This window comes from Eleutherodactylus coqui, unplaced genomic scaffold (genome assembly GCF_035609145.1).
Source record: "Eleutherodactylus coqui strain aEleCoq1 unplaced genomic scaffold, aEleCoq1.hap1 HAP1_SCAFFOLD_310, whole genome shotgun sequence".
Classification (NCBI taxonomy): Eukaryota; Metazoa; Chordata; class Amphibia; order Anura; family Eleutherodactylidae; genus Eleutherodactylus; species Eleutherodactylus coqui.
In genome coordinates, this window is record NW_027102616.1 from 40,141 (window position 1) to 56,065 (window position 15,925).

The following is a 15,925-nucleotide window of genomic DNA, read 5'->3' on the forward strand; positions in this document are numbered from 1 at the left end:
ACCGGGAAGTTACATAACATAGTGGGTCACTTACTTTTACACTTAGAATGGATCAATAAAGTTGTGACCCCTTTACTTTTCCTATTTATGACCTAAAGAATGGTCATGCCAAATATAATTTTTGTATGACACCGGGAAGTTATGTAATATAGGGTTCACTTACTTTTACACTTAGAATAAAATAATCAAGTTGTGACCCCTTTACTTTTCCTATGTGAGACCTAAAGAGTGGTTGTGCCAAGTTTCAAGTTTGTATGACACTGGGAAGTTAGAGAATCAGATTAGGTACATTACATAGGGGGTCACTTACTTTTGCACTTAGAATTGATCAATCACATTGTGACCCCTTTACTTTTCCTATTTATGACCAAAAGAATAGTCATGTAAAATTTCATCTTTCTATGACACCGGGAAGTTACATAACATAGGGTTCACTTACTTTTACACTTACGATTGAATAATCAAGTTGTGACCCCTTTACTTTTTCTATCTAAGACTTAAAGAATGGGCATGACAAATTTCACACTAGTGCGACACCGGGAAGTTAGAGAAGTAGTGGTGAGTCAGACAGTGAGGGCTTTTGCCTTTCTATATATATATATTAATATATCAATATATAGATAGATAGATAGATAGATAGATAGATAGATAATATTTATGTGCATGGATTTGTCAGGTGTCTATATACTTAGATTTCTGTGTTCACATATATATGTGTCCATACACAGTACCTGTATAGTATATATGTATGTATGTGTACCTGTATATATACTGTGTATGTCATATTTGTGTACAGATGTGTGGTTTATAGCTATATGTATGTACAGGTGTATATTAGGCAAAAATGACACCAGAATAATATTATATATCAGGTGTCAAATGGGAAGAGTTTCCCATTTTATCTACATTACATGGGATTGTCTGTGTGGCCTCGTACTGCCCCTTTAAATAACAGCTGATGCTTTCATACATGGCCACGGAATGTTGGGATTATGACATTGCACCTGGTATATAAGGAGCCGCAGCGCTAACATTCTGTTGAGGGTTGTAGTTGCTAGTGGAGGTAAGTCTGCTCTCTGAGGATCTTCTTGTGTCCACCATTATTTCTTGGCATTTCTTCACCTCTTCCCATATGTCTCCCCTATGTGAGTCCAGCTGTCCGCTCTTCTCCGCTCTCACTTCTCTCCATCCTATAAGTGTATCAGCAGATACTTCTCAGGGAAATACTGTGATCGTTTTTCTGTAAACTCTTCTTTTTTCCCCTCTAGTAGCATTGGTGAGCGTTTTGTGAGATATTGTTGAGCGATTGTTGAGCGGTTGTCATATTTTCAGGTAAGTTCATCTCTATTGTAAATGTACAGTTTCTCTGACTGTGTAGTTAATAGATGTTGGGGATCGATGGGTTGGTGCTCAGGCTTTGGGTTCAGGTCTAGAGGTGCAGAAACAGGTTGGGTATAAATACAATAGAGGTAAAGGTCTTAGCTTCAGGTTGGGTCTAGTAAATTAGAAGTACATATCTGTCTATTATAAATGTTTGTCTACATCTTAAGACGTCCCAGGAGTCATTGATGTTTAATTCTCATTGTCTTCCTTACTCTCTACTAGAATGGAGAAAAGTTCAGAGGAGAAAGAGGAGGATTACCCAGACAAGAAGTATGTGTATCATTTTTGGTTATACACCAGGACTGGTTGTGAGCAAACTGAACCAGTAGATCCCTGTTTTGGGCAGAACTTTGCTAAAAGCTTGCCTTGAGTTTAAGCCAAACCAAACTTTTAGCAAAGTGTGACCCAAAGCAGGGTTCTACTAGTATGATTCGCTTAATGCTAATTATTGTAAAGAGTCTTATAGAATTTGTGTGACCCCTGTTACTGGGCCTTTTACCCCCAATATCTAGTTTATATCACCCGATAGACCAACACTGTACTGGATGTTATATCTGATGCCAGTAGTATAATGTATATTGCTAGTACTTCCTATAGCCTGTATATATAATATCTGTCCTGTTTCTTCTTATAACAGATGGATCCGGAAGGTTAAGAGAGCCAAGCCAGTATTCCGGTACTTACCATGTAGAATAATGCTTGTATTTCTCTAGTGTTACCATACTAAGTGATATAGGAGGAGGAGATGCTACAATGTATTCCTATGTGTTTCCCTGAGAGAGATGAGTTATATATCGATGGATTCTGTATAACGTCACATGATTATTGATTATTCTAACCACAGTTCTGTTTTCTATCGTAGGCGATTCAAATTTTGTGAAGTTTCTTGGCCACCGAGTCTGGAGACAATTCCGTAAGTCTATAGGAGAAGCAGGGTTATATTTATAAGAAGGTTGGGCACAGCTGGTGAATGTGACTTCTCTACCACTGCCATGATCATAGATCAGGACCCCCCGCTCATAACGAGAGGGAGATCAGTTCCAGCAGTGTATGAGGAAATTGTTATATAAGTTGTCTATTATATAATTGTAGTTTATGCTTTTTTGGTTTTGGTTTTTTCACTGGCTTTACAAATTATGTATTAATGTTTTTTTTATTTATTCAAAAGGGAGGAAGATGAGGAGGAGGAGGAGGATTACCCTGATGAGAAGTATGTGGGTCATGTTTAGTGACAAGTGAACTTTCGAGAAATTCAGTTGGTTTGCAAAACTTTTGTAAAAAGTTTGGTTCAGTCTGAATTAGGGTGAACACCCACTTGTGTTTTTTTAACGCTGCGATATCGCTGCTTTTTTTACTGCGTTTGTCAATGGGACTTTCTAATGTTAAAAACGCATCGCACAAAAATCACAAAGCACAAACTTGCAATGCATTTTTAACATTAGAAAGTCCCATTGACAATCACGTAAAAAAACGCAGCGATGTCGCAGTGTTAAAAAAACACAAGTGGGTGTTCACCCTTAGTTTGAACCAAGCTAGAAGTTCAGCAAAACCCCTAAAACCCATGTATAACATTGTCTAGGAGCTATAAAAGCCCTATAAAACACTCAGAGTGATATACAGGGGCCCTTTATGGCCCTTAGACAGTGTTATCCACCAGTGTTCAGGACTAATTTTGAACGGACTGAACCAGTGAACCCTGTTTTGGGTAGAACTTTGCTGAAAGCTCAGTTCAGGTTCATGCCAAACCAAACTTTTAGCAAAGTGTGACCCAAAACAGGGTTCTACTGGTTTGATTCGCTCCAAAGTAATCATTGTAAAGAGTCCTATAGAATTTGTGTGGCCCCTGTTACTGGGCCTTTTACCCCCAACACCTAGTTTACATCATCCAATAGATATAACACTATCCTCTATGGGCGGGAGCTCCAGTGTTTGACTGTACTGGATGTTATATCTGATGCCAGTAGTATAATGTATATTCCTGGTACTTTCTATAACTTGTATATATAATATTTGTCATGTTTCTTCTTATAACAGTTGGATGCAGAAGGTGAAGGAGGCGAGGCCATTATTCCGGTACTTACCATATAGAATAATGCTTGTATTTCTCTAGTGTTACCCTACAGAGTCATATAGGAGGAGGCTGTTGTGGACACCAATGTTTAGATAAAATACAATCTTCTTGTGTTATCTATCATGATATATAGAGGAGGAGATGCTACAATGTATTCCTATGTGTTTCCCTGAGAGATGAGTTATATATAGATGGATCCTGTGTAGCGTCTCATGATTATGGATTATTCTAACCAGAGTTCTGTTTTCTATTGTAGGAGATTTAAATACAATGAAGTATCTTTGTGGCCCGGTCTGGAGACAATTCCGTAAGTCTATAGGAGAAGCAGGATTATATTTATAACAATGGTTGGGCATAGCTGGTGAATGTGACTTCTCTACCACTGCCATGGTCATGGATCAGGACCCCCCGCTCATAACGAAAGGGAGATCAGATCCAGCAGTGTATGAGGAAATGGTTGTATAAGTTATTGTCTACTATATAGTTGTAGTTTTGGCTTTTTGGTCTTAGTTACTTATTGACTTTCAAAATAATGTGCCTATATTTTATCCTATTTATTTAAAAGGGAGGAAGATGAGGAAGAGAAGGAGGAGGAAGAGGAAGAGGAGGAGGAGGAGGAGGAGGAGGAGAAGGAGGAGAAGGAGGAAAGAGAGACCATCAGCAGGTTTGTGGAAGGCTTGTGGTCTCCTATTATATGATGACTATATACATTTTAGAACATTGTAGATTTGAGGTGACAAGAGCGATTATTGGATCTACATTTTATGATGCTTGACTTTGGTAGGAACAGATTCTATAGATGAGATTTTTTTTGTGTATGTTCACACTTGACCAATTATCAATGATGATAACTGGACCCGCGTTCTCCATTATAGGCCTATGAAACATCATGTGAAGGAAGCCTGGCCAAGCGTAGAATCAGTAGATAGTTGTAATTTAGGTTTTTGTTCTTGTTTTCTTATTGGCTTTCAGAATTCTGTACCTATGTTTTACCTTGTTTATTCTAAAGGGAGGAAGATGTGGAGGATGTAGAAGAGACATTAGATCTTGTCGCAGAGACCATCAGCAGGTTGGTAGAAAGTTTATTATTTCCTATTACATGACTTCTCTGCCACTGCCATAGTCATGGATCCGGACTCCCCGCTCATAACGAAAGGGAGATCAGTTCCAGCAGTGTGTGAGGAAATTGTTGTATAAGTTATTGTCTACTATATAGTTGTAGTTTTGGCTTTTTGGTCTTAGTTAGTTATTGACTTTCAAAATAATGTGCCTATATTTTATCCTATTTATTCAAAAGGGAGGAAGATGAGGAGAAGGAGGAGGAGGAGGTGGAGGAGGAGAAGGAGGAGGAGGAGGAAGGAGGGACCATCAGCAGGTTTGTGGAAGGCTTATTGTTTCCCATTATATGATGACTATATACATTTTAGAACATTGTAGATTTGAGGTGACAAGACCGATTATTGGATTTAAATTTTATGATGCTTGACTTTGGCAGGAACAGATTGTACAGATGAGATTTTTTTTCTGTATGTTCACACTTGACCAATTATCAATGATGATAACTGGACCCGCGTTCTCCATTATAGGCCTATGAAACATCATGTGAAGGAGGCCTGGCCAAGTGTGGAATCACTAGATAGTTGTAGTTTAGGTTTTTGTTCTTGTTTTCTTGTTGGCTTTCAGAATTCTGTACCTATGTTTTACCTTGTTTATTCTAAAGGGAAGAAGATGTGGAGGACGAAGTAGAGACATTAGATCTTGTCGCAGAGACCATCAGCAGGTTGGTAGAAAGTTTATTATTTTCTATTATGTGGTGACTATATGCGTTTTATAACATTGTAGATTAGGGTTGTTCAGACGGTTCTACTATTGGATCTGCATTTTATTGTCCTTCAGTTTGGTAGGAACAGATTCTATAGATGAGATTCTTTTTTGTAAGTTTCCAATTGAACAATTATCAATGATTATAACTGGACCTGCGTTCTCCATTATAGGCCTATACAACACAGTGTAAAGCAGGCTTGGGCAAGCATGGAATCCCTCCAGGAAGATTCTAGAAGGTACAGAGCTGGATTTCTACTAAAGGATATTGTTGAGTAAACCGAATCAGTGAAACCTTCTTTGAGTCAAACTTTGCTAAAAGTTTAGTCTGCAACAGAACTAATTTTTTTTTAACCTGAAACAGTTCTACTCCCCACTGGTAGTGTTGTCTCATTTATGGTAGTAGCTGAAGAACATTACACAGAACAATATCCATATGTAGAATCTTATGGACTGATAATATCATCTGTTCTCCTCTCATCCATTGTATCTGATTATGTCTTGTTTTCAGAACCCGAAAATGGTGGATTCCGAAATGTCTGCGAAGAAACATGTAAGTCATTTAGTGGCATTATCTCGGTAGCTCCTGTATCTTTTTATATAGACTTTGCCCCCAGAACAGACCTTGTAAGTCACTGTATGTAATACTGTAGATGCTCTACAGGAAATATATCTGCTAATGACATCCTGAATTGGCCATAGCTAAGTGATTCCAGTTGGCCAATCAGGATGGCAAGAAGTTAGAGGGACTTTCTGGTTGCAAGACAACATGCCCCCTTAAGCACCCACTGTGATAAAATAAAAAAACTATTAGTAATAGTAAAGTGGGTGCTAAGAGGACATGTTGTCCGGTAACCAAATAACCCCTTTAACTTACAGATATTATACAGCACAATTTACACCAGTGCCTAAATCTATTATATAACTGGATATTTACAGTATTTGTGTTCCATTGATATTCCTCTCCACAGCAGGAGCAGCGAGAGCCGCCGTACCAGCAGCCGTCTTCCATCTCGGTAAATTCTAATTTCAATAATGCTTACATTGCATTTCTTTCATTGAGATTCCTTGAAGCAGGGAGGACACATTTTGTTTCTCTGCTGCATTTCCCTATGTACAAAGCACATGTTATAACATTCACATGATTACTAGGTTTTAGATTAATACTACCATAGAACTGTGCACGGAGCAATGCAAGGAAGACAGAGGTTGTGTCTCTCCTATCCCTCCTACATGCATCACAACCATCGGGGTCTATTTACTTAGATTGATGCTTCACACGCCGGTCTAAGCAAACACTGTGCTCATCTATGAGCGACAAATGTGTTAAGAGGTGCGAGCTTCCAGATGCAAACATATGCCAGCTATGAGCTTGAGTAGGTTTTGGCTATAATCTATGCCAGTTTATAGCAAATGTGATGAGCTGGACGCAGCCATCCCCTTAAAGCTGAGCCTTGCCCAATTACGAAAAAGTGCCAAGGCCCAATTTAAGTGCCTCCAAAGTTTCAGTTTTGGAACATGTACCAAAATTGCCACTTTTGGATAACAAAATCTTGTCATCCAAGGCTTTATAATAGGCCCCATTGAGCTCCTTTATGTCACCAGCCTTCACTGTCATCTCTGATGAAGCTCCCCACTATTGCTCTTTTCTTCAGTATAAACCCTATTCACTAATCTCTACTGTCGCCACAACATTTGTCTGTTCTTGTTGGTCTCACACTTCTTTTTCTCTAAATTTAGGCTATTTAGATCCATCTTGTGCTGCTGCACCACCAAGACCCTGGAATAACAAGTGAGTATGAGACTCCCCAGACTGGGACATCATACCGTCCAGGACTTGTATTTGCTCCACACTAGATGGTTGGCATTGAGGGATCACAGCAACAAGTGGTCAATGTCTCTGCAGCGCTGCTACAGGCAAAAATAAGTATTACACAGTCCTGATTGACAGCAATGAATATCCTATCTAATGCTGTACATGAGCTGCTACATCCTTCTGGACGAGATGCTTCTGCTCCACCCCATAGATGAGGCATACTCCTCACACACTATTAATGCTGGGGCATTCTAATAGGATATGCAAGAATGGGTTCTCTATATGAGATAAGTTGAAAAAAACTGATAACAGACCTCTTCACTAAACCCACAGATCGTAATAGTACATTACATCACAACAGCAATCACCCAAGGAGCATGGTCAATTTGCTCCATTGAAGCCAGCTCCTACGGGTTCATATGATTGCTAATAACTCTCTAAAAGATTAGGTGAAATGGGGGAATAGATTTATTGGTAGGGGATATCCCCCTAATTTAATCAAGAAAACTATTGAGGAGGTGAGAAGGAAGGAAAGGAGTGAACTCGTTGTCCCCAAGAGAAAAAGAGACCATTTTCCAACTAGGATTCCATTTACCAGCTCATATGGCACCTCGAGCGGACATATTTTCAATATCCTCAACAAGCATTGGTCCATACTTTCTATTGTTTGTAGCCAGATCTTGGCATTTCAAAACAGGCCACTTATGTCCTATAGGAGATACAACCTGAGGGACAGATTAGTGACCCACGTGTCTTCAAATTTTTCTCAGACTGACACTCAGAGAGTTTTGGCTGCCCTTAAGAATGGAAATTTCCCTTGCTATATTTGCGCCTGCTGCAGCAACTTGGTCAGGGGGGATTCCTTTTGTCATCCGCATTCGGGTAAACGTTATAAGATTAAGGGTAGATACACTTGATGGTCCTCCTTCGTAGTCTACCCCATCCTGTGCCCCTGCGGGTTGGCGTATGTTGGGGAGACCACGATGCAGGTCCGGACAAGAATGACAAACCATAAAAGCACCATAAGAACGGGCAATAAGGACACCCAATATCAAACCATTTTCTTGAAAAAAACATAATATCAGTCAGTTTAGACTTCAAGTGATTGATCATGTTCCTGTCACACCGAGAGGTGAGGGACAGGGAATGGCTATTGATAAAAAGAGAACTAATGTGGATTCATAACCTGAATAGATTGTCCCCAGGAGGCCTCAATACTGAGTACCATTTTATGCCCTTCATCTAGTCTACCATTTATGTGGGCAGATTCTTCTAGTATTGTTATAATTGTCTTTGTGATAACGGTTTTTAAATATTAATGTTGGTTTTTGTATTTTTTTCAGATTTTCCTGGTTGATGATGCAGCGCTTTCTTTGCCGTGTCGTCCTCTCCTCCAAGTGTTTTCACTGTTTTCCCTTGAATTTATTTCTGTTTTTTGATTCATAAAGTTTATTGTTGTATTGTTCTGTTATCCCTCGTTTTTGGTTTATTTAATCTATATATTCCCTTGTATTATTGAACATAAGTGTGGATTATGGGCTGCTGCACTTACAATCTATTGCTTCAATACTCCTAACCCCTTCCCACTCCAGGACGTATATTAACATCCTTGAGCGTCGGGGTATGTATGAAGAGAGGTCGCGGGGCGACCTCTCTTCATACAGCGCGGGCGTCAGCTGTTTATTACAGCTGACACTCGCGGCCAATAGCTGCAATCAGCAGTGCAGCACCCCTGCGGTGAGATCGGGGGAGCCATGCAGGTGTCATGGCAGCCGGGGGCCTTTCAAAAGGCCCCAGGGCTGTCTTAGGAGACTGCCTATAAAGCCATCCCAGTGGGGTGGCTTGATAGACTGCCTGTCAAATTACAGTATGACGTAATGCTGTAGCATTATGTCATACTGCAGAAGCAATCAAAGCATTGCATGTTGTAGTCCCCCAGGGAGACTTTATATAAAAGTAAATGTGAGAACAGCAAAGTTTTATTAATTGTAAAAAAAAAAAGGAATAAAAGTTTAAATCAGCCCCCTTTTACCAAATCTGTAATTAACAAATCTACATACTAAAAAAAATACATATTTGGTATCGCCACGTCCGTAAAAGTCCGAAATATCAAAGTAGTGCATTATTTACCCCGCACGGTGAACGGCGTCTGAACAAAAAATAAAGAGCGCCCGAAATGCACTTTTTCAGGTACCTGTCTCCTAGAAAAAATGCAATAAAAAGTGATCAAAAAGTTGTATTTATTGCACATTGGTACTATCAGAAACTACAGGACATCCCGCAAAAAATGAGCCCTCACTCAACCACGTGGAGAGAAAAATAAAAAAGTTATTGCATGCAGAAGATGGCGGCAGAAAATAACTTTAAAAAACTAAATGTCTTTGGAAAAAAAAGAGTAGTACAGCAAAAAAAAAATTATACAAGTTTGGTTCTACACGAGTGCTGCTGGTGTTCCTTCTCTACCTATTCTGAGGATGGGTCATCAATAGTATTTCCCTGGAAAACTGCTTTAAGGACGCAGCCTACTTTGAATCTAGTTTTTGGGGGGATTCTCATCTCCCCTTTTGAAAAACCATAACTTTTTTTTCTTTTTCCATTGACATAGCAGTATGAGGGCTTGGTCGGTGCATGGCCAGCTGTAAGTCTTATTTGTATGATTTCGGAGAATAAATAATGTATTACATAATTTATTATTTTTTGGGAGGAGAGTGAAGAAACATCAATTCTACAGCATTCACCATGTGGTGTAAATGAGATAAGTTTCTTTGTGTGGGTTGGTATGATTAAAATGATATACGATTGTGGTGGTGAGTTCTCCTTCAATGGAAGTGTTCAAACAAAGGCTGGGCAGACATCTGTCTGGGATGATTTAGTGAATCCTACATTGAGCAGGAAGTTGGACTCGATGAACCTGGAGGTCCCTTCCAACTTTACCTTTTTTTTTTGCTTGTTTTTTTTAGGGTTTCCATTCACTTTCAATCGGAATGCTAAGATACCCGAGCAACAACAGCTTCGATATTTTCATCAGCCCCATTGAAATGAATGGAACACTGACCGTGCATGTGCAGCCAGCGCTCCGTTCAGAGTGACAGTACTGTATGGGGAGAAGCGACTCCCGCAGTGATAGGAGAGCCGGGCACAGGAGTCCCATTCTCAAGATTGGCAGGTGTCTCAGTGGTGAGACCCCACCGATCAGCAAGTTATCCCTGTGGGTAGGGAATAACTTGAAATTCTGGTAAACCCCTTTAAATAATGCAGGTAAATTAGAAAACCTATTTACAAATTCTGCTTTAATAAAGTAACGCCAAAATCAGCCAACAGTAAAAAATTATATGCAATTATATGGGTCAAGGTCTCATCTCCGAAAATCAAATACACATAATTTGTAATAGATTTTCAAGAATGGCATCCAGACTATTCTTGATCTTCTTCAGAGAGTCCCTTAGTCTCACTGCTCTTACAGTAAAGAATCCCCATCTATGATGATGGTAAAACCTTTCCTCTAGATGTAGAGGATGCTTCTGTTGTTACAGTCCTGTAAAAAGATCATTAGAGCGATCTCTGTACTATCCATTCATATATTTGTACATTGGTTATTCCAAATTCCAATTCTGTCCATTCAGTCGTTTCCGACTATTGGACATTCTGTAGTCCTCTCCATGCTTCTCTATGGCAGGTTTCATTTGCCTGATGTCCATTCTCGTGTCCTTCTTGAAGACGTCCAGCCAACGTCTTTTGTTTTCCCGGTCTCCTTTTACCACTGACCGTTACAAGTAGCATCTCTTTTTCCAGCAAATACGCCCTCATCACGTGTCCAAAGTAAGTTGGTCCCTCTTTCATGATCTTGCCTTCCAGGAACACCTCTGGGTTGATATGCCCAAGATACATTTGTTGGTGACGCTAGCTGTCTAGGGCATTCGTAGACTTTTTCTCCAACACCACAGCATGAAAGTGTCAATTTTCTGCTGTCTGCTATCCTTAATGTCCGTGTCTCACAGCCGTATGATGCAATCGGGAAGACGATGGCTATGATTAACCTTCATTTGATGGAGACATCCTTGCACTTCCATATTGGGTTCATACTCACCATGGCCGTACGCCCCAGTGCTAATAGACGCTTTATCTCACCTGTCGAGGTGACACTATGATGAATGAGGAACCCAAGGAATACGAAACTATTTACTACTTTGACTTCCTCGTTGTTGACCTTTTATGTCGACTTCCTTCTTATTTATTGTCATTAAATTGCTCCTAAACTGCCTTTTTTTCACAACCCAAACTGAGTAACCCTGAATTTGATCATTGTCCTTGAACTCTAATCCACCCATACCCCTAAAGAGTCCCTACGGTCCCAGTAAGGTGGGGGTGTACAATATATTTTTGGATTATTTTTACTTTTTTTGGCAATGATTCTGTTTCACTCTTTTACTGCCTTTATTTGTCGAGGACAGAGCACTACAACACCAGACTGAAAGCAAAACCATGAAAATGTCAATTTCTTAAAATTTATTGATTATACAGTATAGTGTGATTTACAAACCAGTAAAGAAAATAAACCAATTCCAGATTGAAATATCAGAAAAAGGGGAAAAAAAACAATCACGATTAGAAATAAGCTGTGTTCTAAACCAGAAGCATGCCTGCGATTACGGTGCAGAGAACGTGAGCTCCAGCTTGTCACAATGGATGGCGCTCTGGAGTTCGTGTTTTCATCCCAAAATGTTAAGTATCCATAGAAAGGCTGTTTCATTGTGCGGGGTTCACAAACATGTGCTTTCTAGATCACCGATCGGAATCGAACAGACAGCGTTGTGGAATAGACATCATTCTGCAAAACTATGTCTCAAAGCTAAGTGTAACAGAATCGAGCAGAAGGGGGCACGTGCGAATGCTTCTCTTACACTGTGGAGGAAGTGCGATCAATGCTCGGTACCCATTCCCATGCATGTGGGGGTCATGCTCCATTGCAGTAAATACTTCTGCTCTTAGGATCTCGTTGAAATGCCATAAAGAAATGTTGTGGGTAAACCCCCATTAAAGTGAATCTCCACTTTCATCATGCTGCTTTAGGCCCATAGTGCTGTGCTTATTAATTAGTTAATGTATCTTTCTAGCCGAGATGAGAAACCTGCAGCTAATTCCACAACTGAAAGGGGGATCTGGGTTCAACAAGTTATCCACGGGGGAAATAACTAGCTGATTGGTGGAGGTCTGACAGACACTGGGATCTGAGAAGGACAGGTCTGATCAGATTCCAAATAAACAAAGTATATATCGCGCAGCTGCACTGTTGCTCCATTCATTTTAATGAGAGCGCCGGAAATTGCCAAGTTCAAGCGTTTGGCAATCTCCAATGCTTTCATTAAAGTGAAGATAATACCAGTGCACCTGTGTGACCTCCGCTCCTATCATATGAGGACCTACCACCCCCATTCTCATGATCGGTGGAGTTTCCAGCAGTCGGACCCCCATCGATCAGCTAGTTATCCTCCATCCCGTGGAATATTCCTTTAAGAAAACAGCCAAGCATGGAAGCCTTACACCATTTCTGTAACACCCATTTACTTCAGTGGGAATTATGGAAACAAATTACGACTGCTGAACTCTGCTGCTTCCGTAACGGCTGGCGAGGTGGTCAGGAAACCAGCTGCAAGTTTCTCATCTCAGCTTGGAAGTGCTGATATAGGACAACCACTTTAGAAAGTCCTAAAGCAATGCAGCCTCAGATCCATTTCCTAGTTACCATTGGATAGACCAGTTACCAGTTCGGGGATAGAGTAGTTATATAGTGTAAGGTAATGTGGTGGAGGCACCAGTGAACTTTACCAACAGAACTTAGAGACAACCTACAGCTCTCTAGCTGTTGGAATACAAGTCCCAGCATGCCTATCCGATTCTAGGCAGCAAGGAAGAGCGATAGATACAGTACCATAACTGCTGAATAGTTACAGGTTTCTAATACTTAATATAAATCATCTCCGATTAAAAGTAATATAAGGGTAATAATCTGGGAATATGCACCAGACTTACCGTACAGTCACAGCTCTGAATACCTGCTCTGCCACCTGTGAATCTCCAGCTGTTGTGCAAGGCATGCTGGGATTTGTAGTGTCCCACTCGCTGAAGGTCCAGAGGCTGCAGAGCATTGCCCTAAATGAGAACGCTGAAATAATACTACGATATATTGGTCACTTTCAGTAAACAAAATAATGCAACAAACCGGATAAGCGTGTCGTAAAACGTCCTGGAAGGAAACCAGACGCAACGGCGCGGCATCGGTCGGTCATCATTAAACACACAAAACCTTAAAAAACGGAAGATTCAAAATAAAAAGGTTATAGCAACATTAATACAAGGACAGCGGGTTGTGACAAAGTATCCGGATACCAGGACCACCGGCCGAGATGGGTTATCATGAGAAGCTTCGGGGGATTTCCGTACGACCAAAACACTGTTTTCCGCAATCATATGACATCATTGGCCGCTGTGGTCACAACTTCTGGTAACGGACGTCCGTCAATAAATGAAGGCAAGTAGAACATCACATACCGGGATAGTCACCCATGGCCAGGCATACACTTACATGATTAAACTCCCCCAAGCCGCCATATCTTGCAGTATTCTTAAGGTTTTATCCTAAGGTAGTACAGAAAGAATATCCTAGGACCCCATCTATATATGTAGCATCATGTGCGCAGATAGTGGCCACCCGTACAGGAATCACATGCTTGCTTGGCAACATGTACTACCCGCAGAAGATACACCCTGCAGGAGAGCTTTCTGCCAGAAGAGACAGAGATTCTGTAAAGGTTTTACAGCGGTTGTTCAGTTGACATCTATTGATGAGCTTTCCTCGTGCAAGGCTATCAATTGTAGATTAGTGAGGGTCTGCCATCAATGACCCCCTCCAAACAGCTGTTTAACAGGCCACTGTGCTTTATGCACTGAGCTGATATCTGCAGAACGCAGACAACTCCGTTTTCACTGTAGAGGTCAGACTTGGTATTGCAGGCACAGCTCTCATTGAAGTGAATGAGAATTTTGCATGTAATACCAGGCCTGCTTCCTGCAGAAATCAGCTTAGTCCATAAGCACATTGCCCTGTCAACAAGCTGATTGGTAGGGGTCCTGGGTATCACACCCCACTGACTTACTATTAGTGGCCTATCTTAAGGATAGGCTATGAATAGTTGACAATTGGACAACCCCTTTAAAGACTATGTGTGTGCAGTTAGGGTTTAATGTGAGCAACCACACCATGTCATTTTTAGGTCATACATACTGTAGTAATCAATTTATTAAAAAATCTAGGGGTTAGAGCTCTAACTTCCTGACACAGGTCACCAAATGTCTAGAGTTTAAAAAGAGATTATATTCTGTCTACCTGCAGCAACCACTAGGGGGAGCACATTGAGTACAGGCAGAGTGTGAAAAGCAGAAATGTATAGAATGCATAGGCAATTTACAGAACATGCCAGGCTTTTAGGCAAAGTATGAAATGTGTGTTTGAATTAAATATGCTACATAATTTCCCTAGGCATGGTATAGAATATCTAGTCATCATACAGAATAACAAGTACTATTTAAGTATGAAAAAAGTCATGAAAGCCTTTATGGGGAAAAAAAGACGTATATGAAAAACGCAACGAGAAAAATAAAACTAAAGTATAGGACTTTCTTACTAATAAAGAGAAAATAAAACAAAATAGTATTGACCTAGCGGTGCGCAGCGCCTGTGTCTGTGAGTCCTTCAGGACTCCTTAGCAGTGAGTTAGCACTCAGCTCTCTCTCCCTAAGTCAGATTTTCGAAGTCGCAGCATCCGGGGAAGGCGAGGAGCTGGATGTGTCCTGACTAGAGCTGAGCGAGCACCAAAATGCTCGGGTGCTCGTTACTCGGGACGAAATTATTGCGATGCTCGAGGGTTCGTTTCGAGTAACGAACCCCATTGAAGTCAATGGGCGACCCGAGCATTTTTGTATATTGCCGATGCTCGCTAAGGTTTTCATTTGTGAAAATCTGGGCAATTCAAGAAAGTGATGGGAACGACACAGCAACGGATAGGGCAGGCGAAAGGCTACATGTTGGGCTGCATCTCAAGTTCCCAGGTCCCACTATTAAGCTACAATAGCGGCAAGAGTGGTGCCCCCCCCCAACAACATTTACTTCTGAAAAGCCCTCATTAGCAATGCATACCTTAGCTAAGCACAACACTACCTCCAACAAAGCACAATCACTGCCTGCATGACACTCCGCTGCCACTTCTCCTCGGTTACATGCTGCCCAACCCTCCCCCCCCCTCGCACGACGCAGTGTCCACAGCGCACACCAAAGTGTCCCTGCGCAGCCCTCAGCTGCACCCATGCCACACCACCCTCATGTCTATTTATAAGTGCGTCTGCCATGAGGAGGAACCGCAGGTACACACTGCAGAGGGTTGACACCGACCCTCTTTAAAAGGGGCGGGGCGATAGCCCACAATGCTGTACAGAAGCAATGAGTAATATAATCCCTTGCCACCGCCATCAGGAGCTGCACACGTGGGCATAGCAATGGGGAACCTATGTGCCACACACTATTCATTCTGTCAAGGTGTCTGCATGCCCCAGTCAGACCGCGTTTTTTTATAAATAGTCACAGGCAGGTACAACTCCGCAATGGGAATTCCGTGTGCACCCACAGCATGGGTGGCTCCCTGGAACACACCGGCTGTACATAAATGTATCCCATTAAAGTGCCCTGGACAGCAGAGCTAACATCAGATTAAATGCAGGTGGGCTTCGGCCCACACTGCATGCCCCAACCTGACCGGGGTTTTTAATTCATAGACACAGGC

At 41.2% G+C, this 15,925-nt stretch overlaps 2 protein-coding genes across 3 annotated transcripts in view; both read left to right on the forward strand.

Moving 5' to 3' along the window:
- LOC136605447 (calcium homeostasis modulator protein 2-like) overlaps positions 1 to 15,925 on the forward strand; it is a 62,326-nt gene that overhangs the window by 27,265 nt on the left and 19,136 nt on the right. The window contains exon 4 of one of the 2 annotated variants that reach the window (XR_010789987.1): positions 1,269 to 1,285. The exons of the other annotated variant lie outside the window; for it this stretch is intronic. The gene's annotated coding sequence lies outside the window, so the exon portion shown is untranslated. Of the gene's footprint in view, positions 1 to 1,268; positions 1,286 to 15,925 lie in introns of those variants that run through there. 2 annotated transcript variants of the gene reach the window in all.
- Positions 1,274 to 8,526, forward strand: LOC136605444 (uncharacterized). Its single transcript, XM_066588954.1, has 16 exons — positions 1,274 to 1,332; positions 1,606 to 1,653; positions 2,021 to 2,059; positions 2,246 to 2,296; positions 2,552 to 2,593; positions 3,418 to 3,456; positions 3,711 to 3,761; positions 4,020 to 4,118; positions 4,464 to 4,523; positions 4,752 to 4,829; positions 5,175 to 5,234; positions 5,449 to 5,514; positions 5,787 to 5,828; positions 6,247 to 6,291; positions 7,016 to 7,067; positions 8,435 to 8,526. The coding sequence occupies exons 2-15, from the start codon at positions 1,607 to 1,609 to the stop codon at positions 7,062 to 7,064; spliced, it is 768 nt and encodes a 255-aa protein (XP_066445051.1). The 5' UTR covers positions 1,274 to 1,332; position 1,606; the 3' UTR covers positions 7,065 to 7,067; positions 8,435 to 8,526.